At 35.1% G+C, this 26,666-nt stretch overlaps 1 protein-coding gene across 1 annotated transcript in view; it reads left to right on the plus strand.

Moving 5' to 3' along the window:
* The window catches only part of PTPRQ (protein tyrosine phosphatase receptor type Q), a 128,904-nt gene that overhangs the window by 24,982 nt on the left and 77,256 nt on the right, over window positions 1-26,666 (plus strand). The window contains exons 17-33 of the mRNA XM_085569150.1: window positions 564-824; window positions 2,509-2,669; window positions 3,695-3,806; window positions 4,506-4,732; window positions 6,834-6,903; window positions 8,899-9,098; window positions 10,347-10,596; window positions 11,748-11,876; window positions 12,611-12,757; window positions 14,342-14,514; window positions 16,833-17,046; window positions 18,708-18,860; window positions 18,973-19,152; window positions 19,951-20,058; window positions 22,406-22,687; window positions 23,434-23,616; window positions 24,330-24,431. Coding sequence (XP_085425276.1) covers window positions 564-824; window positions 2,509-2,669; window positions 3,695-3,806; window positions 4,506-4,732; window positions 6,834-6,903; window positions 8,899-9,098; window positions 10,347-10,596; window positions 11,748-11,876; window positions 12,611-12,757; window positions 14,342-14,514; window positions 16,833-17,046; window positions 18,708-18,860; window positions 18,973-19,152; window positions 19,951-20,058; window positions 22,406-22,687; window positions 23,434-23,616; window positions 24,330-24,431 — 2,952 coding nt within the window. The remainder of the gene's footprint in view (window positions 1-563; window positions 825-2,508; window positions 2,670-3,694; window positions 3,807-4,505; window positions 4,733-6,833; window positions 6,904-8,898; window positions 9,099-10,346; window positions 10,597-11,747; window positions 11,877-12,610; window positions 12,758-14,341; window positions 14,515-16,832; window positions 17,047-18,707; window positions 18,861-18,972; window positions 19,153-19,950; window positions 20,059-22,405; window positions 22,688-23,433; window positions 23,617-24,329; window positions 24,432-26,666) is intronic.

The following is a 26,666-nucleotide window of genomic DNA, read 5'->3' on the forward strand; positions in this document are numbered from 1 at the left end:
TTTTTCTTTCCCAAGAAGCTGTGCTGCACAAATTAATGGAGGTGTTATTAGTGAATTATCTGATTTTAGAAATCTTCATATAATAAAAAATACTATATAAAAAGAAAAAAGGCACAATCACTGAGACTATACTATTTACTGTGTCACTAAGTGAACAGATGAACAGTTTTCTAAAATTATGTGGTATATAATGTATTAGAAAACTTTAGAGTGACTAAAATCTGTACTTCTGCTTACAGAGTGTTCCATTCTCATCCTATGTACCAGTGAGCAATATGGTCTTAGAGAAGACCTGATAAAATTGAAATTTTCTTCCATAAATTTCATAATGCACACCAGAGGTACATCCCCAGGCTTTATTTACCCTGTGCAACATATGGACACTCTTTTCTGTATATCCACAAGAAGAGTTCTAAAATTTGTATCCATATTTCAGGGTGTTTTGAAGTCTCAAAACATTAATTTAGGTAAAAACCATTTATTTTTAAAAGCTGTTATTTTCTTATGTTTTAAGTACTAGGGATTAATATTTTCTTCATTAATCTCAATAATTTTTACCATAGAACCTGCTGGGATATGTGGTCTGACATTAAAAATGGTAAATACTTCCTCTGCAACTGTAATGTGGAATCCAACCAAGACTAACTTCACTTCTTATAAAGCATCTTTATCAAACAACACCTTCACAAAAAAGTTCAGAATTCCAGGAACAGCAACTGACTTCAGTGGTACAGACCTGATGGCTGGGGGCATTTACAATTTCACACTGAAAAGACTAAAAGGAAATATTGAAGGAGCTTCTGCTTTCCTTGAATTTGTAACAGGTCTGTATGGTTTCCTGCTTCCTCAGCCAGTGAATGGGAGCTGTCCCTAACAGTGCATGTTCATCAGTGTGCACCTCACTCCAAATTTCAAGAAGTCTTAGGTGTAATAGTTTGCTGTTGTTGTGGGCACATATTACTTATTCAACCTGTCAGAAACATGTCTTTAGCTGTGCTGCATTTTTTTTGACTGTTTTTAGTATTTTGGATCTTATCCTGCAGAGATACACACAAGCTGAATTTTACCTTACAATTATTTCAATAAGTTTTTTTCTTACAGTGAATGAAGTTAAACAGGTTTAGAAATGTTTGTAGAATTAAGGCTTTAGATTGTAAACTACACTCAGAAATTTATGTGTGTCTGTACAAAAAAGACCTATATAAGCATAAAATCCAGCTTTAATGGAAGATGAGATCCATGCAAATAATAGGACCAATGACAGCAGTAGGACTCAAAACTTATTAGATTATACTAAGAAGAAGAACTTATGCTCTCAGTTAAACTTGCACAAATCCACACATATTATTAATATATTATTTTTTTTCTGTTAGTGTTAAAATAAAAACATGAGTTAAAAATATACATATAAGACAAATAAAGATGGAATATAAAATCTAAAGTTAGTATTTGGATATATTAATATTTCAGCTTATTTGATGGCAGAACTGGAGTAATGTGATACAATTATGCAACTTTGCATAGTCTGTGTAAAGATTTCATCAAAGATATATAATCTTAGCAGATTCACAGCAAGTAAGAGAGGAATGGAAATCTTTCAGAGTTGAAGTTATATATCACTCAGACTGCACAGTATGATACTAATGTATAAACTACTAGAAGATTTGATCTGAATTCAGAAGAACCATGTTAAAAAGGCAGACAGAGGACTGAGTCCAGGGTGAATCTGAAATAAGGCAAAGAGCATCACTGACTGGGCTTACTCTGGGAGATGAGCATGGGGAAAGCTGATAGTTGTACATGAGTTCCAAAGTAAAAAGAAAACATATGAACATGGCCAGAGATTGTACAGGTGAAAAAATTATATATGTAGATAAGATTTTAATGACCTCCTGAAGAATTTAAAATCTGAATCATTATTAGGCTTAAAGTGAATGATATTTCAAATTTAAATACACTATATTAAAGGTGTATTTAAAAGCAGAAGAAAATGGGATGTTGTGGCATAAGCAGGTGGAAATTTGGTTTTACTAAAAGGAGTAGACTACCCAGATTTTGGGGTCTTAACTAGACTTCCTGGAATTACTGGCATTCCAAATACATGAAATGTAAAAAAATGTTACCAACCCTGTGGCTAGCAGCAGAACAAACTCTAGCTATATCTTGAATTTCAATTTTAGCAGTAGCTATATCAGCAGTAGTGCTATATATAAGGTTGAGGACAGCAGAAACCCCAGGACTGTGCAGAGATTTTGTTGTTAACTGAGCACTGTGCAGAGACACTTGAGCTTGCCCTCTGTGAACAGGCATCCCAGCATAGTTGGGAGGCCATAAATGAAATCCCAGAGGTAGTGTAGCAACTGTAGGATCACATGCTGCCATATCCAGACTAATCCTTTGTATAGCAAGTAAACTCTTATTCGATGCTTTTCTATTCAGCTTTTCTACTAATATATTTTAAATGGAGTTATCTAAGTTAATGTCTTTTATTCCACAATTCTCTTTCAGAACCTGCAAAGCCAGAAGGTCTTAAATTCTTCAATGTTTCATCATATTATTTTTCACTGTATTGGAGACTACCGTATGGGCTTGTAGACAGATTTCATGTGGCTCTTGTTCCTGATCATGCTTCTGTTGTTATCCTAGATCTTGGAGTTAGGGAGTATCAAGTAAGTGCTTTTATTACAGGACTTGCAGAGCCAGCTTTTCCTTATGTCAGTGCTGATGAGGAATTCAAGCTTTCCTCCTTCGTTGTTTAATGCACATATGAATATGAAAGTATTAATGAAAAATTGGTGGGATGGGAGTGAATTTCAGCATCCACAGTTTGCTACCTAACAACAGGTAGTGAACCTATTGTTTTTTTAAAATCTACTAGAAGGACAGAGACCGTCATCCAAGGATTCATTAATAGTTTAACAAGGGAAGGGCAGAGCTACTGAGCAGTACAGACTCATTAATTGTGTACTTGCCAGGAAGATCTCTGCTTAAATCATTAATGCAGGCAACATTTCACTGCTAAGCCATCAAAAAGATATAGGAGCACTTTTTAATTCTGCTGTCTGGAACATAAAATATAAACAGAAGTAATGGTTGTTCTGGATGTTTTGCTTTTGTTTTTCATTGGAACTGCAAAGATACAGGTATTTTATATAATTTCTTGATTAAAAAAGTTAATAATTATGTTTACTGAAAAAAATGGGTTAGTTTAAGGGTCAAAAACTTATTTTTCAAGTTGCTTTTTTGTTCATTCTTTCAAAATGGTGTTTTATAATGCTTCATATTTACTTTGATAATGATAATACAGAAAAACCTATATAGATCCATTGTTAGGAGACTCTGGGATAAAATTAATAGTCAATTTTATTGTTCTTCAATACTGAATGTTGTACACATTTTATGAAGGGTAGTTGAAAACAAAATACTGCAGCTAACAGATGTAAAAAACTATTTGTAGATGTAAAAAACTATTTTTAGTTATAAATTGCTCAAAATTGTCTGTGGTTTTTTTGTGCTTTGTTTTGTAGGGTTATTTTCTGTTCGGGTTTTTTTGGGGTTTTTTTTGTTTGTTTGTTTGTTTTTTGCTTTGATTTGGTTTTGGTTTTGCTCTTTTTTTTTTTTTTTTTTGAGGGGAGAGGGCTTCATTTTTGTGATTCTTCATAAAAGGCTTAAATAAAACAATGTCCTATTTCAGGCTGATTTTTCCAATACTATTCCTGGAACAACATACAATGTTACAGTTTCTGCAGTTTCTTCTTCAGTCTATAGTTCACCTGCAAGTAGAACTGTGACAACAAATGTGACAAGTGAGTTAAAAATGACTGATGAAATTTTCATTCTTTAAACTTAGCTTTCTTACATTTATTATGCACACAGTAATGTCCAAGAAATTATAATCAGTTTTGAACAGTCATTAAAATTTTTCATCTTCTTTTACTATTTAAAAATTCACTGAATCAGAAGTGTTCTATGAGAGCTTAAGAATTTAGAAGTTTTTGAAAAATTGGCTATTGTGTCATGCAATAATATCCAGACTGATGTATACCTACAGTGGTACATAAATAAATGTTCAGAGCTATTTCCAACAAAATGTAGCCAAAGCAGATGTGCATTTTAAGAGCATACACTTTAATTGAGTGCTAGAATATATCAGATGTCAAATTGGCATTAAACTCTATTTTTTTAACAGCAGTTTTGACCAATACATTTTTTACATTCTTACAGAAGAATGTTTCTGGTGTTCCAAAATTAACATAACAATTTCTAACAGGACTCTAGCAAGAAAAAAAAGATTTTTATTCAGAAGTGCATCAGTTTTCATTAGTTGTATGAGGTTATGCTGGCAGATGATTTAATTTCTCTGTAGAATCTGTGAATGAGTCTCCACTCTCATGAATCTTAATTAAAAATTGTTTTAGATGTGTGTGCTTGTGTGTGTGTATGTGTGAGTGTGTGTGCATATATATAATTTTTTTTCATGGTTTTTTTTTTTTTTTTTGTTTTAGATCCTGGTCCACCTGTGTTCCTTGCAGGTGAAAGAGTGGGTTCTGCTGGGATTCTGCTGTCGTGGAACACACCACTCTATCCAAATGGGAGAATTCTGTCCTATATTGTTAAATATAAAGAAGTCTGCCCATGGATGCAAACAGCTTATACACAGGTCACAACAAAGCCAGATAGTTTGGAAGTTCTTCTCACCAGTCTTAACCCTGGAACAACTTATGAAATTATGGTAAAATTTTTACAAATACCTCTTAGTATTTTGAATTCTGATTTATTGTAAATTGTATGAGTTTATAGTAGCTTTCTATAGAGTTTTCTGAGGGACCACATTATTTACTGTTGCCATATAACAAAATATATTAGCCAGATATTTGTTTGAGTTTATTTGAATAGTGTTTCTAAAATCTATTTAAAAATGTCCCAGTCAAACTTGAACTGAAATGTACCTTCTTCTACTGATATTCATATTAACATATGGCATTATTTGGTAAAACATAATTTAATCTTTCAAATTACTGGTGTGCTTTGCATATTACATGTAGATTACTAAATCATCTCAGCCAGTCCAAAAAAGCATGTCTTCCATACATGGAAGTTGTTTGCACTGAGATTAGGCACTCCTGATCCATCTCTGAATTCTTCAACAATAGATGACTTCAGGTGGTCAGAAATTAATTACCACTCTCTCAGCAGTATCTGCCAAGCAATCCTTTGCTTGTTTTGCTCTTTCATAAGAACCTTGTAGATGTTCCTCTTTTCAATACCAAGAATTAAATGCAGGTATGTGTTGATTTGCTTAATTCCATTCTGTTGCCTTGAAGTGGCACATATGAGATAGGAATTTCCATGTCTGTCTTAATATTAGTTTTGTTTCAGACCTCTTTCTACCATACCTATCTTGAGATGAGGTAATAAAAACAATGTTTGGGTGAAGACATAGATTATGATTTACATGGTTTAATTTACATATTGTCAGAATTTCAACCCCCTGAAGATCTCCTGTCAATTCCCTCAGCTATTGCAATATAGCCGTAGAATTTATCAATGCCTAAGGATGTTTCAAGTCATTGTCCCTGTGAAGCATAAGTAGGTAGGGTTGGCCGTGGTCATGAGAGGTTTGTGCATGTGTTTGTATGGCTTAGGAAGGAGCTAGCCAGTAACACAGGTTCTTCTTGTCTTTGTAGATTAAGTCTTTGATGCTACCTTGTATTCCTTTACTATGCTTGTCCGTTGTAGCTTTGTCTTTTTGTTAAATCTTTACAGTATTTGAAAAGTGCACTGCTTAGTGCCAAGAAGTGATTAGAGCAAGTTTCCCTTTCTGGCCTGAGGCCTTTGGTTTTCTTTTGTCCTTTGCTACTCACTGTGTGCTGGATCACTTCCACAGTGACCCACACTTAGTTTTTGCACACCTACCCCTTCTCACCCTGCCTTCCCCAGTCTGCACTGTCAGCTCCCTAAGCCCAAGGGCCACAACCTTGTCACCTTAAATTGCCAGCTACAACCTTGCTGGAGAGCTTTTCACTTTGCTTCTTTTTCCCACACCTCTATCATTACTGTTGGAATTTTACTCATGTTTACCTTTTGTTGTCCCTTTTACTTCTTTTCAAAAAAAGAAGTTAGACTTTCTTCCTCTTTCTTTGTCAGTACTGGATGCCATGGTCCATCACCAAGCTGAATTGTCACCAAACCCCATATTGCAGAGCAAATGGCATTATTGTTTTGTTCATCTCAATAAATTTTACTGAGGTCTTGCTATATTTCTCTTCTGTGGGAAGACTCATCCCTGCTTGTGAGCACTGAAGCATTTCCATCATAAAGTGCATCAACACTCCCCCTGACCTATTGCCTTTCTGCAAAAAGTCATGCTTTCCTTGGTTTCTGCTTTGAGGAGGGTTCACCTGCCCTCGCTAGCCTACAGGAGACAGAGAAATAAAAGGCAACTTATTCTCCTTTTTACCCTTTTAAGTTAGAGTAAGTAAAATAGGAATGCAGAATCTGGGTTGTGTATTGTGATAAGAAAAAGGAGTGTTACTAATGTTCTTGCTGTTGGTTTTGGCATAAAATAGGGATCCTCTTTTTATGTGTGGATATTCACATGTGGTTTTCTCAATTTCATATGCTGCTACATACTTTTTCCCTTTTATTTTCTTACATTTAAACATTGAGCATAAATTATGCAACACAACTATAAAGGGCATGTGTATCTGTATATTTATAGTTTAAAACCTAAAAGTTGTATCTCTGTGTATCCTTAGGATTTTCATATTCCCTGAAACTGTGTATACTGTAGATTTTCTAATGTGGATACTTTCTTTTTTTTTTTCCTGTAGGTTGCTGCTGAGAACAGTGCTGGTATTGGAGTGTTTAGTGATCCTTTCCTTTTCCAGACTGCAGAAAGTGGTAAATTTAATAAAGCTGTTAATTATATTGATTAAATTTGCTCTAATTTGTTCAAATAAATTTCCATGATAAATTTCATACTTGAACAAATTCCAATGCATTTAGAACAAAATCCTTATTCTTATTCTATCACTCAGTGACAAAGGTTAATTTTGTTCTATTTGCTAACAGCATTTAGGGTGTGCCCATAGGGGTGTTGTACACAAAGTCTGTTGGAGTTTTCCTATGCCAGTTTCTAGGTAGGCAGCTTCCAGAAAGCAAGGTCATAGCAGAGCAGAGCTACCTGTCAAGCAGATCTATCTGCTGTTGCCTGCAACAGTTCTAGGAGACAGACTGTTGTGGGATCATCTCTGCCATTGTCTGCTAAGTCAATCTGTATTTGTTTAGAGACGGGTTCTATGAACTTCAGCACAGCATGTATTTTATTAAATTTTATGTATTAATTCTGAAGGTAAAAAAAAATCTGAAATAAAAATTTGGTTTTGTTGGTTTTGAAGATTAAAGCATATAATCTGAGTTTGCACAATCTTTACTAATCTGGTGTTTGTGATCACGCTCATTCTCCGGGAGCAGTTGTGCCTTGGCTGACGAGCTCATACACTTGTGAGCCAGTCTCAATGGAATACAGAACTTGTGCCAAGGCAGTGACTGCCCATCTGTGTTTAGGCTGCTTTCAGTTTCTGTGCAAACTGCAGAGTGAGATATCTTAATTAATGGCAGAAATCATCACTCTGCATAAATTATGCAATAATTCATGAACACAATATAAGGAGGAGTAGTAAACTTGCTACATGGATCTATGTGAGATCATTATTCTTCACTATTTGTGCATTATTGTTGGTAAAAACCTTATTTCTATGGGCTTTATTATTTACTCATGTTTGACAGAGGACAGCACTGGCATTTCTCCATATGAGAACATAAGATTTTTATTTTTGGAAGTATTTCTTTCTTCATTTTTATTAAACCTAAAATGCCTTACTATAAGTGTAATTGGAAGGTTTCTTCAAATTATAGGGAAATTTTGTGTCATCAGTATAACATTTATACTTTTACATTCTCAACTGGTTTTTGTTCTAATTCTTGCCTTGATGGCTAAGGAAAGCCAAACATCTTAATGAACATAAAGATGGGAAATTTAAAGTTAAAAAGTTAGCCAGAAGATAAAATTATTTAAATATAAAGGTTGTGGTTTGGGAGGAAGGGAAAAGAGGTAAACGATCTGGAAGAGATTTAGCAGGACTGAAAGCACTAAATATGAGGCTTGGAGGAGCTGTCTCAATTCACCTGTGGAAGGTCTGTAAATGTGGAATGTTTTTGTTTTAAAAGAGTGTGAAAAGCCTTTTCTCCTTAGTACTAAGGCAGCTATTGCAGAACCAGCTGCTGACTCTGCCACGTGTAGGCAGCACTAAGACAGGGCCACAGGGCTCTAATTCACAGTAGAGTTCAGCATGTAAAATAGCATGTAAAATCTGATTTAGATGCTGCATCTCAATCCTTTGTGCTGTGTTTAATACTGATCTTCTGACAAAAGGCCACAGAAATTGTGATTGATACAAAGAGCAGCATTTATGCAGTAATAGCTAATATTCCAATTGAATCAAGTTACTTAAGCTATGTGCAGCAGAAAAGATGACACAGGTAAAGTGAAATAAAACACCCAGTGTTATAAGATGCTCTTAACCAGAAAAAAAGGGCAATTTTTTCCTACTTCTGGAACAGTAGATGACTTGCTTCTAAGAAAATATTTTTAAGTTGACCAAACATATTACTATATATATTATGAGACTGAAATTATATTTCCCACTTAAACCAGATTTAAAACCAGCTGATTGTATATCAGTTACTTTACATGTGTATGTGAATGTTTTTTATATGTTTGTTTCAGAATTTGGAAGCTAGAGATGGCATTTAAGAAAAAAGAGAAGAATTTGCTATTTTTCAGTACTGAGAAGAAAGGTTTATCTCACTGCTTTTGTTTGTTTTGTTTTCAAGCTCCAGGTAAAGTAGTGAATCTCACAGTTGAAGCCTTAAATTCTTCAGCTGTAAATCTGATCTGGTTTCTCCCTCGGCAACCAAATGGAAAGATAACTAGTTTCAAGATTAGTGTGAAACATGCAAGAAGTGGAATTGTAGTGAAAGATGTCTTGGTTAAAGTAGAGGACCTTCTGTCTGGGAGGTTACCAGAATGTAATGTAAGTGCTATAAACCTTTTAAATTAGAAATAGACTCAACCCACAGAATAGAGTTGTACATTCAAAATTTAAGACATAAAAATGTGGAGGCTTGCTTTTCAGAAAGATTCAAAAACCTTACAGACTTTGTCCAAGACAGGATAAAATGGATGAAGAAAAACCTTTCTGTTCAAAGTAGTTTAAATTGAATACTTTTGCTTGAAAAGTTCAGATTAATCAAAGTAAAAATGTTATGAAAAGTTGTTTGGCATCCTTTTAACAGAAAATAATGAAATATAAAAATTCTTATTGTAAATGTCTTATTCTTTATGTACTTTGATAATGTTTTTTGTATTTTAGAAATATGCTTTATTCTGTGTAGCACATTTCAATATTTTAAAACACTTCTTATATCAAAATAAAAACTGAACATGATTAGCAGAGCAATTTTCAAAAATATGGTTGCGGTCTGAATTGTTCTCATTGTTAAATTCAAACCTGTAACCATTGTATCCTTTTGGAATTTCTTGAAGAAAATTCTCTCTTCTAGAATTTTTTTCTTTTTCCTTCTTACTTTGAGCACAGTTTTGCAATTACTGAAATGTCAAAACGTCAAGTAACCAAACTTTTTTTCCTTTGACCTTTTTTTTCTAATATCTTATACTTAGTGCTTTAATGAAAAGTGCAGTTTTAAATGACATAAATCATAATAAATTTGGTGACAGTTTTTATTTGCCAGTTCATCTTAGACATTGCAAAGGTTCCTGACACCAGGCTGGTATTATTCAGCACTGAGAAGGTAGGCTGCCACCTACTGAACCATAAGCATTGGTCACCACAATGCCTTACAATTTTTCAGTTATCTTCTGACACGATGGATTAAGAAACCCCTGTCTGGTTTTATCCTTGATGTGTGGATATATGTATGTTATGCATGTGTATGCACATATACACATACAACATACATGTAATGCTAGGGAACTTTTTTCAAGAGAGAGAGTGAATACTGAAAAAGGAAACTGGAAATAATTAAATGAATCCTAGAGAGATGCTGCTGTTCAGTTAGATTTGAGATCTTCTTGAATAAGGCAGGAAACGGTAACACTGTCACTTACAGGATGCACTATCACAGTCTGCCTAAATCTGAAGTACAAAAAGGAGAACCAATTTAGGATAATTTTTTTCAAAGATGGTCTGCCTATTTTATCTTCATTTATTTACAATTATTGGTTATAGATGCACCTTATTATGTTTCTTATCTACTTATAGGATAAGAGTGAATCTTTTTTGTGGAGTACTACAACCCCTTCAACTACTTTTGGGAAATCCACAATTCTTTCACAGACTACAGTGACTCCAAGTACAGAGGCAGCAAGTCAAATGAGCTCTGTTTGGAGTGAACCAATTAGCTTTGTTGTAACTAACCTCAGGCCATACACCACCTATCTTTTTGAAGTCTCTGCAGTTACCACTGAAGCAGGCTACATTGACAGTGCAATTGTCCGGACACCAGAATCAGGTATATTAAATACATATGGCTTTAAAATGGAAATAACATTTTCAGATTTATGTGAAAAACTTCAAAATACAGGTTTGATTTTCTGCTGCAAGATACTTCTCTCCTAATCTGTCTTTATCTGTTTCATGCTTTTGTGTTTTCAGGATTACTTAATTTTACCTGATGGAATCAATTGAAAATGTATATATATTTATATATCTAATAATGCACAGTGCATGAAAGTTCACTTGTTTTTAAGAGTTAAAGATACCAAAAATATGCCCAGGATAGATCAAAATTTATGAAAAACTGAGGAAAATTTAAGTACTGCAAATAATAGAATAATAGTAGAAGAATTGAAAATAAAGACTCAGGGTCATAGCTGTCAGGCATAATATTGTAAAAGTATGTGTGTTGTGTACACAAAGATGCACTTTAAGCTTCTTTGCCTTTGTTGAGAAACAAGCAATAATAAAGAAAACTCCTGTACTTATGTGCCAATCTGCACCTATTGCAGAAAGTAGTTGAGTGCTGAAGAAATCTTTAAGCACCAGATGAAGTTGATTTTTGATTACCTGCAATGCACTGGGAAGCTGGAATTGGAAGCAATGGTCCATGAGCAGCACTTTTTATAATGGCTTAGGTAGTGAGAACACTGTTAATAGAGCTATACAAAAAAGGCATTCCAGAGGAATGTTATTCTGGCTTTTTCTTTGCTAGGTGCATCATTCTTTTCCTTGAAATGGTTTGATGTTACTTCAAATATTAATACATACAAAATAGATAGCACTGTTCAGATGAAAAGAAATTTTATTCCCTTCTAGAAATGTTCAGTTGAATTGCTTTGATAGTGTTCCAACAGCCTTAGTTTGCTGATTTGTCTAGGGTTAATGAAATTTTGGTCTCTTTCTCTTCTAATCATTTCAGGACTAATTTCCAGTTTATTTTTCACTTTTGTCTCTTAGAGATTATTTTCATACTATCAACATTCTTGATACCTTCCCTGAGAATTAATTAAACCATAAATTAAGTAATTTTAATGATATGCTTCTATTTCTTCCCTTCAGAATATTTCATGTCTATTGTTTAAAATTAATTGTCTGATATGGGGTTCTTGGACATCCTAATATAAAGTATTTTATGTTCAAAGACTTTTTCCAATATTGTTTAAGTTCCAGAAGACCCACCACAGAATTTTGCCAAGAGCAACATTACAGCAAAGTCTTTCTCAGTAATGTGGGACCCACCAACCATAGTAACAGGGAAATTTAGTTACAGAGTTGAGCTGTATGGACCATCTGGTAAGTCAGAGCTGATGCTACCATTTATTTTGATTTTTTGGTGATTATTTCTTTACACATTCTACTGGGCCTGCCAATCAAGAATGGATGGTCAAAAACAGTGTTATGTATCCCTTTTTACTATTATATGCTTTAATGGTTTGTAGATTAATTTTAAGGGAAAAGTCAGTCCATCACGAGGAAGAGTATAAAGTTAAATTCACACTAGATAGTCCTAGGAATGGAGAAAATCCACTTCTCCTCAGTCATTCAGGAGATGATAGGTTAAGCACAGCTTTATTGCTGTGCTTATATATCTAAATCTTTGCTCTTTTTCTGTTAAAGATTTCTGGAGAATTTTCATTCTCATGCAGTATGCAATCATATCTTTAAGTCTGTTGTGATGCTTTTGCATTTTTTTAAAACTCAGACATGTATAGATACAGAAATTATAGAACTGTCTGTAGTTAAGTAAGACAAGCATAAGGTGTATTCTAATGTTTTTATGGGACCACACAGGAAAAGTAAGATACATTTTTAAAAATTTCTTATTCTTAAAACTCTTACCTCTTTGAAGGGACTTGGTTGGTTATTTTGTTGTTTTATTTCCTAAATATTCAGTATTATTCTACTGAAGCTGATTCACAATTAGCTTTTACCCAAACAAATTTGTCCTTTCATTTGTTCATCATGCTAGAAAGTAGCCTTAGACTGTTTCTGTTTTCGACCTAAAATCTCTTTCGTTTTAATTCCAGGTCATGTTCTGGATAACAGCACAAAAGACCTCAAGTTTGTGTTTAGTAACCTTGTGCCGTTTACAACATACAGCGCGTATGTCAGCGCTGAGACGAGTGCTGGGGTGGGGCCAAAGACCAACCTTACAGTTTTCACTCCTGCCGATGGTGAGTGAGCATAGAGAGACAAAGCAAATGGATTGAACGGGATAAAGGGTTACAGTCTCCCCTTCAGAGACTTAAAGGACTTTGCGAAGGAGAGAATGGATGTAAGAGCACTGGAAGAGAGGAGAAAAGATTACAAAATACTAAAGAAAATATTATTACGTCATTTATTTATTTTTGTCAAGTTCATATTCTGTCAGTACATTCATGCGCTATCGAAGGTCTTCAGAGATTGCGAAACAAATGTAGTGTCTTTCTGAACGGAAGTAGTGAATTCTCGTGACTAGGTTGCAGGGCCCCCCGTGCCCCGTTAGATGGCAGCAAGAAGCAGAGAAAGCCGCGCAGATCCCGCTGCGGGCCCCGCCGGCAGGAGCCGCCCCCGCGCGGGGCCCGGCCCGGCCCGGCCCGGCCGGCGGGGCTCGGGGCGCGCAGCCGGGCCGGGCGGGCAGCCGGGCCGGGCGGGCAGCTCACCCGCTCGCGCGCCTTGGCTGCGGAAACGCAGCTTGTCTCGCGTGTGCGGGGCCCGTGGCCAGCGATTGAGGATGCAAGGAGGAACAGTTGAGGGTTGGTGTGTAATAGAGAGGCAGTTTCAAGACTTATTTCTGTCTTTATAGAAAATCTCTGCCTCAGGGATTGCTGGCAATGTTTGTTGTCATGGTGTAATACTGGAAGGAAAACCTATCTTTATTTATCATATTATTTCCTGAATGATCTTTTGGCAGCTGTCAGAGGCGATTTCCAGAGATGAACTACCTGAGTACGGGTGTTCATCTTGTGTTGAAATGCACTGACAGAAGCCAAAAGGAATTTTGGTGGGTTTGGAGTACTTTTTGCATGACACAGAGTGTCTTATTTTAATCCCAAATCTAAAAATCACCCTTATACAAGTAATTTCAAAAATGCTTTTATTGAAGTATATCAGGAAAAAAACCCTCTTTTTGTATCAAATCTGAATATCATTCTACTGAATAAAAATGTTTTTTACCTCTGATGGTCCTATAGAAATTACAATATAATTAAGACTGAAAGTTTAGTGAAAAAATTATATAAACTATTTCTATTTTATAATTAGATAAACTATTTATATTAATTTCTATCTATAATATATATATAATATCTATATTTATATACACACATATATATAAATATATATATAATATCTATATTTATATGCACACATATATATAAAATATATAAATAAAGTAATATAAACCTTTTGTAAAAGGGAAATTAACGAGCTAATTAGAGCTAGCCTTTTATGTTCAAGCATACTTAGAAGTCCATATAAGAAAACAGCAAAGGTCTGCTTAATTCCAATCAAGTAGACCTCAGTACAGCAATCCTGGTTTACATCATCTTAGTTTCTGACCATACTCATACACATTTTATGTGTCTAAAAAGTGTGCATGGTTTTAGAATTATAACTTGTTTACTAAGGAAACATGTGAAGTCCCTACCCTGCACAGGTTCAACTTTATGATAAGGATGTGAAATTGGATTGTCTGTTGTACTTTGTATACAGTGCTGAAAAAATCTTGTAATAATCACAGGTGTTTAATGAACTGAAATTTCTTCTTGAATATTTAGTCCCAGGTGCTGTGTCAGATTTACAACTAGCAGAAGTGGAAGCCACATATATAAAAATTACTTGGAGGACACCACAACAACCAAATGGAATCATTACCCAGTACAGAGTTAAAGTACATGTGCAGGCAACACTCATCACTATGGAAAACACTATTCTTGGGGATAAAAATAAGGTATTAGTTTTCCTCTTTTTTAAATATAGATTTTATGTTAGATTAAATTTGCTCTCTGCCTTAGCTGACATTTATAGAATGAACTAGATCCCACAGAGAAGTTGTCAATTTTTTAAAAGCCATCTTCCTCAGTCCACTCTCTTTCTCTGACTGGCTTTCAAAAAGATTCCAATAATGCTGTTTCCACAACATGAAAAAGAAAATTATTCTAGTAAAATGATCCAGCTGCTGAAGGCAGGAAGCCACAGCCCACAGGCCTTGAGTTCTTTGCAGCACAGGGTGGCCAGACTGTTAAGAGTAAAGATTTGGGCGCCTAAATTGATACACAGCCACTCAATCAAACCTCTAGAAGACATGGGTATGAACCCTGTGAATTCAGAAGTGTCCAAAGGCTAGCTAAGTGTTTTACTAGCAAGGCAGACAGGCTTAGATTTTCTGCCTCCTTCTGTATCCTTAAATTCACATGTGTGGTCCTACATGCTTAGCTCCATGCTGTGGTGGCATACTAAGGATATCTGTGCACATCTATGGGATCTTTGAGGGAACTTAAGCTGTCAATCAGTCTATCTCCTGGATTTTGGGTGCTGATGTGCTTTATGTGCTTAGAGCAGCTCTGAGTTTGCAGCACAGAATATAGACCCCTAGCTCAGGATTGAATTCTTTCTGAGGTAGGGCTTTTTGGGCTGAATTTTGAAAACAGGTGCCCAAAGTCTGCACAATTCCTTATTTTTTTCAGACAGTAATGTCTTTCACTGGATCTGAATTGAAATCTAAGTTTTTGATGTAGAGTTCAAGGAAGGAATTCACTTTCAAGTTGAATGATATACATTAAATAGATCCCTGGAGTCAAATGTTAAATAAGGAGCAAGGGGAAAAAATTAGGATAAGGATCCATTCAATAAGCCAGGCAGGCATCCTTGGAAAAGGAAAGTATATAACTCTGTAATTAAAGATTGTATCATAATCAGGACGCAAAAAATTAAAGTAGTCTGCACAAAAATATTTTAGTGATGGAATTTCCTAATTTTTGAGCTCTTAGTGCAGTATCAATGCTGCTTTATTATAATTTATTGAATGTAATTTTCTAATAAAACCAAAGCAAATAATAGACAACCTTGCTTTATCTAGAACCACATTGACCACAGCCTAGACCAGCTACAGGGCTTGAACTGGCAGACCCGCTGTGCTAATGGTACTCAAAAACCAGTAGCAATAAAAAGCTGTTGTCTTATATGTGGAAAATCCTCATAAGCAAAAAGTATTTCCATGTGGCCTAATATTTTGCTATAAAATGCCGGTGAAGATGAATTATGCACAGGTTTTACTTCTTGGTACTTTGGTGAGATTGATGCTTAATCTATGCCTGTGGCTAATGTACCTCACCTTAAAGGAGTAAAAGTGGCTTTGCCCTTTCTCTGCCCAGAGTCCATAGGGAAAGGACTAATGTGTATTAGTTACATCCCTGTAAAAACATGTCTTTCTGACAATGAGGTGGCCCATATATGTGAGTGGGGAGAGTTCCAGATGACAGCAGAACAATTCAAAGATACTTCAGTCCTGGATTTGGTCCCAGATTTTGAAGGGGCATGAAGATCCGGTGCTAATACACCATTTTGTACCTATGGTCTAGTCTCTCTCTTTTCTGCTTTTGTTTCTCTTCCCTTTGTTGTTCTTGCGCCACTTATATCTGCTGCCATCCATTTTCAGCATTTGTTCTTTACATCTTCTGTCCTATGGGCCCCTATATCCCTTACCTCCCTTATACTCTCCTTTTTCACATATATACACCCTTATTTTTCTCTCCCCTTTATTTCATTAGCTTCTGGTTTTCTCCCTCTTCTCTTATTCCCTCTCAGAGATCTAGTCAGCCTTTTCTTGACAGGGCCATTTGAAGTTCTCTTGTTTTCAATGCCTGCTGCCTTCTTTCAGGTTTTAGTTAGTACAAATAAAATCTCCCAAGTTAAAATGTGTATCTATTCAATATAGATCCAAAGATATAGCTGTAAATTTAAACACCTTACTTTAAAATTTCCACATTAATATAAAATATGTATTTGAAGATTTTTTTAAGAAGTGGTGTTTGTTTAAAAAGTAACCAGAATAAAATGTTGTAGGCTACTGGCAGCTGAACATTTTTTATGACAAAGCTTATATTTTTAAAATTATTCTAAGGATCAATAATGTTTTATGCCAACATTTATATAGTACTATATGCATTCACAAACAGACAAGTATCATTTCTATATTATATACAAATTTAATTATGTAATTTAGTGATGACTAGCTTTGTGATTTCTTTTTATATTTCTAATTTATAGTATCTGATTGGTTCTTTGGAACCATATGCAATAAATGAAAATATCAAACCTTCTTCTCCCCCTTGGAATTCAGTGGAAGCAGACAATGATTTATATGAAGGTTCAGCTGAAATGTTTTCCAGCATTCAGACAGCTTCCCCAGTAATATTTACAAGTGTATCTGGTGATAATTTGCCTGATATAAATGGAGCTACAGAACTACATTCTGCTTTGGGTAAGATATTTTAGGATATTTTTCTACCTGCTTCTTTGTGCTGAAGGACCCCCATCACTGTCCCAGATATGAACTTTAGCACATGGTTCAAGCAAATTATAAATGGGTCATTTGCTGGAGTCAGATTTTTTTACTACCAAATAACCTTCTGAAGCAAATGGGAATGCCACACAGGCAGGAACTAGCCCCTTGTCACCCAGCTGACCTTCTTCCTAGTGAAGGGAGCACCCGAAAGCCATCAGCCAAGCTGCATAGACAATCAGTTATTACAGTTGCCAAAGCAGGTGTGATTGTCAGGGATTAACATATCTCCAAGCCCTTCAGAGACCTTGATTTTTCTAAGCCTTTTGACTAATAGGTTTTCAAATGTCAATGAAGGTAAATAGGTCAAAAAGTTACAACTTTGCTGTATGGGTTACAAACAGGTGGAGATGGCCCCATGACATGGTGATGTCATTAGTGAGTACACTTGTTCTGTATTATCAATGGACCACTGTTTCTTTACCAAGTATGGATATTTACAAATCATTAAGCAGCCCTCAGCTGACAGGCAGGGATTTCAAATATCACTACAAATTTTTACAGTGTTTTGAACAGTGGGAAGAAAAGAATGATTTTAGTTTTTTTTAATGATTTAATGAAGTCACTGAATTCATCTGTATGCACCAATATCTAAAACGAGAATTTAATCCTTTATTTTAAATGGCAGTGAATGTTTTCTGTGCTGTGTTAATCCTGACATATATTCTTTGTCATACACAAGAAATGTACAGCATTTTAAATGTAAATCTTTTTTTTATGGTCTCCTTCAGTTTGAGGTATTGAGTTGATAAAAGACATCCATGTTTGAAAATTTATTTCAGCCAGTGTCTGTTATGATCTACCATCCAAGTATTATTTTATAGGAGTTTTGATATAGTTAAAGCTGTTGACAGCCAAATTTTTAACAGGGTCATGTGATTTTTCAATGCCTTCATTTTAATGCCCTTCTCACTGAACTCTGAGCCTGATATTCAGGTATGTGAAGTGCCCACACCTTTTCATGTTGCACTGGCATAATGACTTCTTTATAGCAGATGGTTTTGGCTAACACAGTTGGATTGAGGCTGACTTTGAACTTTATTTTAAGTGCACCGAACTCTGTGGGCACACACAGCTTCATCATTCTACTGACCACAACTCTTCTGGTAAAAATACCAGCATGAAGGGATATGTGAAGGCAGCCTTTCCAAATATTGTTGTTCTAGCACCATTAGGACAGCAAGGAAGAGGGAATCTGTCTGTCTTGATTAAAAATATTTAAAACTCCTCAAAATCTCCATCAGTCTAGGAGCTGCTGTTCTGAAATCCCTGGAGAAACTAGACCTTATACAAAAGTACCCCTTCCTAGCTTCTAGAGGCTTACTCACTAAACCTCACAATTCTACTTGTTGCTCCTTCATTATTTCACCTAGGCCAATCTATCTATTGTACACTGAAAAGGGACTCTGCTTTAGGGACTTAAGAGGTTGAATGCAGACTTCTTATTTTTTATATTTGACATGTAAATTCATTCTTTGAGAATAAAATAGATCCAAGTTGCATGCCAAACTGAATTTAGAATACATAAGAAAGCAAATTACTTTGTGAATAACCAGCTATTTCTCTCTATTTACTCACAGATAATCAATATAACATCAACATTTTGGCTGAAGAACTGTCATATGTTATAAAGGGCCTCACACCTTTCACAGATTACACAGTTAGTGTGTCTGCTTTCACTGCTGTTGGAGAAGGACCACCATCAGTTCTTACAGTCAGGACACACGAACAAGGTAAATTCAAGCTGGTATTACCAAAGCTAACATACATGACTTTTTTCACTGAATGTTAGAATTTTTTTAGTAATTTATTTACTTACTGTTATGTTTTTATGTTTTGTTCAAGTCCCAAGCTCAGTACAAAATATATCTTACAAGAATATGAGCTCCTCCTCTGTCTTGCTGTATTGGGATCCTCCAGCAAATCCCAATGGGAAAATCATTCATTATACTGTTTATGCGATGGAACTGGATACCAAAAGAGCATTTCATGAAACAGCTTCAAACAACAGCTTACTTATAACAGGTACAGTGTCATTTAATTAAAAAAATATAAAACTATAAGCTTGCAAGTGCATTTTACAAACTTCTTTTTTTCAATTTTATATAATGTAGCCATTTGAAATATATGTGGATCAGATCTCACACATTCACACATGTCCACACACACAACAAAACTGCATCTAAAACCAAGGTTGGGACAGTCTTCAGACTTGTCTACTGTGGAGAAATATGTAGGGTATGTGAGATGGGAGAAGAGGGCTGGTTAAGATAAACAGTAATTTTTGAAATGGTACAAGCAATAATCTATGAAATGGATTTCTCCTTGGAATACTTGCTTCAGTCTCCTGTTTCCCCATAGGAAAATATTCTTAAATTGTCAAGTCTTTTTCAGATTTGAATTTTTTTCACAGCATTTTTCTGATATTAATAACAATTTTCTTATTTTAAGGTAGTATTTTTATAGTAATTGAAGCAAACACATTCCTAATAGAGTTTCACTTATCATTGATGTTAATCAGAATAATGCATACAGACTAAACCCCCATATTTGGATGTTCATATATGCATCCTTTGACGTCCCTGAAAAATTCTTTAAGCTATTTACAGAGTCAAAGCTGGTTGGCTTCAAAATCTGCTGATTTAACTGTATGCCTGTTTGACTGTCACCAAATAAATGGTATTGTACATGTTCTTTTAGGGTGCATAAAAAACTCTCAGAACAGTATCCAGTACTATAGTTTTATAAGTAGCTATGACAAAAGAAGTCAACAGTCTTGTTTATGAAATTAAGAGTCAAGATTTTTTTAATTAATCTTTTCAGGTTTAAAAAAGTACACCAGTTATAAAATGAGAGTCACAGCCTCTACCGCAGTTGGAGAAAGTGCTTTGTTGGAAGAGAATGATGTGTTTGTGCGAACCCCTGAGGATGGTAATACATTGTTTGCAATGATGACTTATTTTCTGTACTGAACTTTGTGTTTGCTCAGAAAGAAGACTAGCACAAAGTGTATAGATAAAACCAATGTTGAAATTATTAGCCTTCTATCAGTCACTGACTTCATTCAGACAATTTTTAGATAAGTGCTAAAAAAAATAATAATGAAAGCTGCGGCATGACCTGCAATCAACCAATTTCAAATGTGATAGAATGAAAGGAAAGCTGCAGAGCTGAGGCTCTCTCTCTCAAAGCAATATGTCCCTAGTATTGATCTAAATCATCATCTTTGTGATTCCATTTTCTTTTTATTTTTGACATCATATGTAAATTAGGTTGGTTTTGAAGCACATGGGCATTTCAAAACTTCAGAGGCCATATTTCTATTTGCAGGCAAAGATGCTGATAAAGTGAAAAATTTTTAATGATGAATATAATAATCAGTTGTTTTTGTATAGGTTTTATTAATTTTAAGACTGGTCAATAATTTTAATGTCAGGTATAATACTACATTACAAAGAGTTTTAAATCTTCCTTTTTTACTTGCAAGGCAGTTCCAACCCATGAAGGTATTAGGGCAAGAGCTGGAGTTGTCATTGGCTTCTGCAAAGAAAACATGGGAAATTGATTTGCAGAGCAGAGCCATGAATATTAGTCTTTTCTTGTTTGTATCAAGTTTCTATTTTCACTGGTTTCAGTGATTATTTCCAGGTTTACTGAAGTAATGCAGAGGGTGATTGCCCAATTTTAGTTTATCTTTCTCATTTTCAAATGTACTACAATACAAGAACAATAATTGAATGTCAATAAAGGAGAGAAAAGTACTATAGGATTAAGAATTATGAGTATTTATGAAGATTAGGTGATTTGAATAACCACACAAAATATCAGAATAAATGGTGAAACTTAATATAGTTGTGAATCTTTTTTAAATTTACATTCTCCTATACTTTTAGTATTTTTACAGAGGAAAGGCACACCACAAGAGAAGAAAATTACTTACATAAGTATTTTTCTCTCTGAAATCTTACAATCCCTTGCCTGTTAGTGTTAAAGAAATTTTTCATAGTAGAGTTTCTCTGCTCAGAGCCAGCAGCCAACTGCTCATTCATTCCTAAAAGAGCCATGCAAGGCTTGAGGAAACTGTGAGAAACTCACGAAGAATTCTTGCTTTTTTATAAGGCTATGCATAATTGTTTATCTTCTCCTTATTTAGCTTTCCAGAAGTAATTCAGGCTGAGATTCTTGTGTCCTAATTTTAGCCAACCTAGGAAAGAGAGATGGCTCCAAATAAAAGATTCACTACAATTGTCTTAGATAACTTGCATTAGGATGGAAGAAGTGTCTTGCATTTAAATATTTTACCATGCCAGATAAATGGAAAAATATATTTAAATTAAAAATTAAGCTTCTTCACATGGCAAATATTCATGTGAGTAATCTTGTCATCCAGAGAGCAGTGATCTGTTACAGTTAACACTTTCATGTGCTCAGAAATCAGAAATGAAAGTGATTTGTAGGACCTTTTAGGCAAAAAAATATAATGGTGAATTCTGCCATATCTGCAAATGGGTGTTTGTACACAAACTGAATCCTACGATCCTGAGTAGGTAGCATATTTTTATCTTGATTTTACAGACTACTTCAGGAGTGAAGTGATGAAACTTTCAGAGGAATCAAAGTTGACATTCAGAGCTGATTTTATCCATAAGTGCAGCCCACACACTTCTTCAACACTTCCATTCCTTATTAGCTCACTGGAGTCACATGAACTCATACATTGCTAATAGATTTAGCCACACAACACCCTGGAGCTGAACTTGCTTTGTGCATGACCTTCACACCAGAGTGTGCAAGATTTACAGAGGGTTCACTAAATAGAATTTAGGTACTGTGCATGCAGGCCCTTTCTTGGTTCAATAATTGATTGAGTGAAGTACTAATGGTTATTTACATAGAAAGCAGTAAGAGGACATTAATCCAAGTTTAAAGAACTGAATATGAGGAAGACAATGAGAAGATTTACATGAGACTGGTAGAGAGGAGAAATTTTTTTTCTTAATAGGTGCAGTTTGAGATAGATTTAGAAGTGGACAAGAAAAGAAATTTCAGAAAAGCTAAAATGTCATAATGCAAAAAGATGCCTAGCTTTACAAGCAGAAAAGAGACATACCAAAATTAAGTAAGGTAAAAAGCAGTAAGGCTTTGAGGAGAGTGAGAAAATGAGTGTAGCTCTTTTGGTACAGTTAGGATCCAATGCCAGAATCCAATAGGTTTATGATCTCAGTTCTGTATTCAATTACTTGAAAAGTTGGTTTTTTTTCTGATATCTGTATTGCAGAACCAGACTCCCCACCTCACAACTTAGAATTAATAAATGTAACTGCAACAGAAATAAATCTGAGATGGTTACCACCTGAGCAGCCTAATGGTCTCATAACTCACTATGAAGTTCTATACAGTGATTCCAACAATTTTTTTATTAAAAATGCCTCATCTACAAGTATATCACTAAGTGAAATGAAGCCATATACTCTCTACAACATCTCAGTAAGGGCATTCACCAGACTTGGCTATGGGAATCAGTCATCTTTTCCACTTCTGGTCAGAACTTCTGAAACTGGTGAGTATTTTTTAAAAAAATAATTTTTTTTTCCAAGAAGTTGCTTTAGGACAACATTTGATGGCCAGAGGATAAGTTTCAATAATTTTAAAAGTACTTGCTTTCTTTGCAAGGCAGTGAGTTTGAATCCTGTTTTTCTGTTTTATATACAAAGCAAAAGAGCAAGGCCAGGTTCTTGGGGATGGGATGGGGAGCCAAGAGCTCAGGGGTCCCTGGGCCAGCTGAACAGAGGCCTCCCTAGCCAGGACTTGTCTCACCACCCTGCTGCAAAACCCATGGGGCAGGCAAGGCATGGCTGCCAGGGCCAATCTGGCGTGTCAAACACCTCATGCTGATGTGGCAGGTCTGAGGGCAAGCCAGGAAAGAAAGTTCATGGGTTCGGTGACAGTAACCAAGATAGACAGAGCCACTAGGCTCTGCCAGTGGGGCAGGCCTGCAGTGGGGGAGCCAAGCTGAGGCTGGGCTGCCATGTCAGGCAGGGACTGGATCAGTGGGTCCATGGCCAAGCACTGCCATTACAGCAATGAAGCTGAATTGATTTCTATAAATTTTTAATGACCTTGTTGGTACATGTGTGTCTAAGTGGTTTTCATCTTCAAATTCAGCCTCTTTTAAAATGTATTTCATAAAAAAGAAATAGGATGCAAATCCAAATATTAACGAAGTGTTTAATTGAAACTGGTTTATAAGAATTCTTTCCAAATCAATTAAACTGACTGAAATCTTCTACAATTTTTTCCTTCTAGTTCCTGCTTCTGCACCAGAAAACATAACCTATAGGAACATCTCATCCATGGAAATTGAATTATCATTTTTTCCACCATCCATTCCCAATGGAATCATACAGACCTACACAATATATCTCATGAGGACCAATGGGACTGAGCAAAGAATTATAAACACTACCCTTCTGACACTACATATTACAGGCCAGTATATAATGATCTGGAACTTATGGCAACTGTGAGTTTTTCTGAGATGCGTGCAACAGAGAGAGATGTAATAATTCATTGATTGGACCTGATCCTTCTTGCTCTTACAGAAATTTTTTTGCTTCCTGTCCTGAAAAATAACTTGTGTCCTGTCATAATGTGGTGAAATGGACATTGAATGTTATAGAGTCTAACATATATCTCACTGTATTTTAGATGTTTAAAATACCAGGATCTTCAACAGATATCTTTGCAGACCTATCATTGTAACAAAGTAAACCCTCAAGTCACCTAAAAATCTCTCTGATCTTATTCTGGATAAAACTTCCTTTTCCACTCACCTTTTCATCTTTTCCTAAGTTCTGCCATTATCGCTGAGTCATGGCACAGTGGCTAGTGCTGGGAGCTCAGTACCTTCACTGCTACATTTTCAGAGTACAGCCAAGGACAAACTGTAAAACATTCTAGGAATATGAAATATAAGCTGGTAATTAGGGCTTTGCCCCTTCTTTTGCAAAGTGTCTTGTGTTCCAAGCTTTCTCAATGATTATTTCAGTCTATAATGACACAGATCATTGTGATAGGCTTATTTACTACTTCAAAAATACAGGCTTATTTACTACTTCAAAAATACTTACAGTCCATTAAAAAATAATTTGTTCCATTGAATGGTTGTTTTATTGAATGATTCCTTTTTTTTGTTTGTTTAGATTTAAATAAATATACAGAATATACTGTAGAAATATCTGCTAGTACCACAATGGGGGAAGGCATTCGTAGTTCACCTCTGCATATACTAACTGATGAAGATGGTAAGTCAGAACAGAAGATTCAGTGCATCATTTCCTGCCTGCATTCTTAATTTACTCTTAAACTTCATGTCAGATGTTTTTAAATTTTATGCACTTTCGTTGGCTGTTATGTCTCTCCATTTCTATATGTACCTACGTATTTACACACAAACCTATGTATCTGTCCATCTATCTACAATATATTTATCAGTACAAGCTGTATGAAATGTTGCAATTGCTGTGCATAGACTTTTGATCTTACCAATATCTTATGACTCTGAAGAATCTTAATTTACTCATATTATTTTAATCTAATACATGACATGGTAGATTGTATTTGGTTTTTCAGTCATATGAGAGCTCAGGAAAGGGAAAACCATAAAAAGCAGTTTGAATGCTCCAGGGACATTTCTATGGAGTTTCTTGGAGGGAGATTTTTGTATTATTCTAAACAGATGCTTGTACAGGCACACATAGATATATATGAAATTATTAATATTATGAAAATGCCCAAAGTCCATCATCTGTAGCACTGGACTTCCAAATTGAGCTGGGGCGTGTGCAGGCTGAGGGTAGAGCACAATTGTTGCAGTCCCTGCTAATTTACAAATTAAAATAGCCCCTGTTATTTTACAAAATAGCAGAGAAACATTAAAATTTTGTTGTACTTTCAGTACACAATGTTGTAGTGTGAGGTTATCATTGGTCACCTCTCTAGTTTCTGCAGGGGAATCCTGAAAAAAAATTCATAGCAAAAATGTTAACTTGGGTGCTGTGAGTCACATTTTTGAAAAGGCTGTGCCTGTTCCTCTCCTTTGCTTCAGGAGGAAATCTCTGGTAACCTATCTAAAGTGGCATTGACAGAAGCAACTCACCAGCCACACCATCAGTAAAAAAAATTTGCTTAAGAGTTATGTTGCTGGAGCAGACTGAAAAGAGCTAGATTGGATAAATCCATTTTTTAATCAGAGATTATTTTTATTTAGAATAATGTAGTTTCTATTCTTTAGCAAAAAATAAAAATAAAAAGTAAATTCCTTGAATAAGAATTGTAGAATTAACTAGACATGTCAAAAACATGGCATTCACCATATAAGAGATCTTTTATTGTATAGCTGTTGAGGATAATATAACAAGTAAAACATAAAATACAGCTGTCAACATTTTTCACCAGTAAATACACTCACTGAATGCAGTGAACCTTTGTTTATGAAAAATATAAAATAGTTTTTTCTATAATATAAGGAGTTATAAAACCTTTATGCCAACTTTCAAGATAATGAAAGGAACAAGGATTGAAAAACAACAATATTTATAATACACCACATGTTCTGTATTCACAGGAACACAGTGTTCCAAGGTTCAGACCAAATGTTTCATAGATTTGCTAATAGTTATGCTCATATTTTCAATTTTCATGCATGACTACAGCTATGACCTGAATTTTTAGTGCATGATGCACTTTGGTTTAATGTGAGAAAAACAAATGCAATTCTAATATTACTTAATAGTGATGCATAGGTCCATGAATGAAGATGCAGATGAAGACTCATTTCTCAATAACATGCTGATAATAAAGCAGTATAATTTATGCATACATTAGTTATTTGTCTTCAGTAAAATTATTAAGAACCTTAGAAAAAAGTCAAACGTGGTCTAGCATTTTCATTTATTTACAATGTTTCCCTGCAGAGTCGGAATACGGTGTCATCTAGGGATCATCTTAAAATTAATTTTAAGGATCTCAATGAATGCCTATCTTTTCATTTGCCATTGTGACATGTAAATCTATTAATGTCCTCCTTATTTGATTGAGTGAATAGATTTTACTGTCTAGTATGCCACAATCCCACATATCTCTCAATGCCATGCTTATCCACTTTTCCACCTTTTGGCACTTTGTATAATTCTTTACAGCACCTTTTTTTTTTCCTCAGGGGAACTATGTGTTCATATCTGTTAAGCTCTTGCTTTCATTAGAAGGGAAAAAAAATTACAGCAATGTACTTGGGCAGTAGGTGAATCACTGTGACCTAGCCATTGCTCTGTTTTCTCATGAAGTACTTTTTCCATTGAATCACAGAAACAGATGTTCTAACACCATGCAAAATCTTCTTTTATCATCTGTCAGAAAAAGGAAAAGAAGCTGTGCCTTAACATTAGCTGAATGATACTATACCAGTGTGGTACAAGGTTAACTTTCTATCACAAATAATTCAAAGCCTATTTAAGGATGTTGTGTATCCCACTGATCCT

Source organism: Lonchura striata, chromosome 1A (genome assembly GCF_050655825.1).
Source record: "Lonchura striata isolate lonStrDom1 chromosome 1A, ASM5065582v1, whole genome shotgun sequence".
NCBI lineage: Eukaryota > Metazoa > Chordata > Aves > Passeriformes > Estrildidae > Lonchura > Lonchura striata.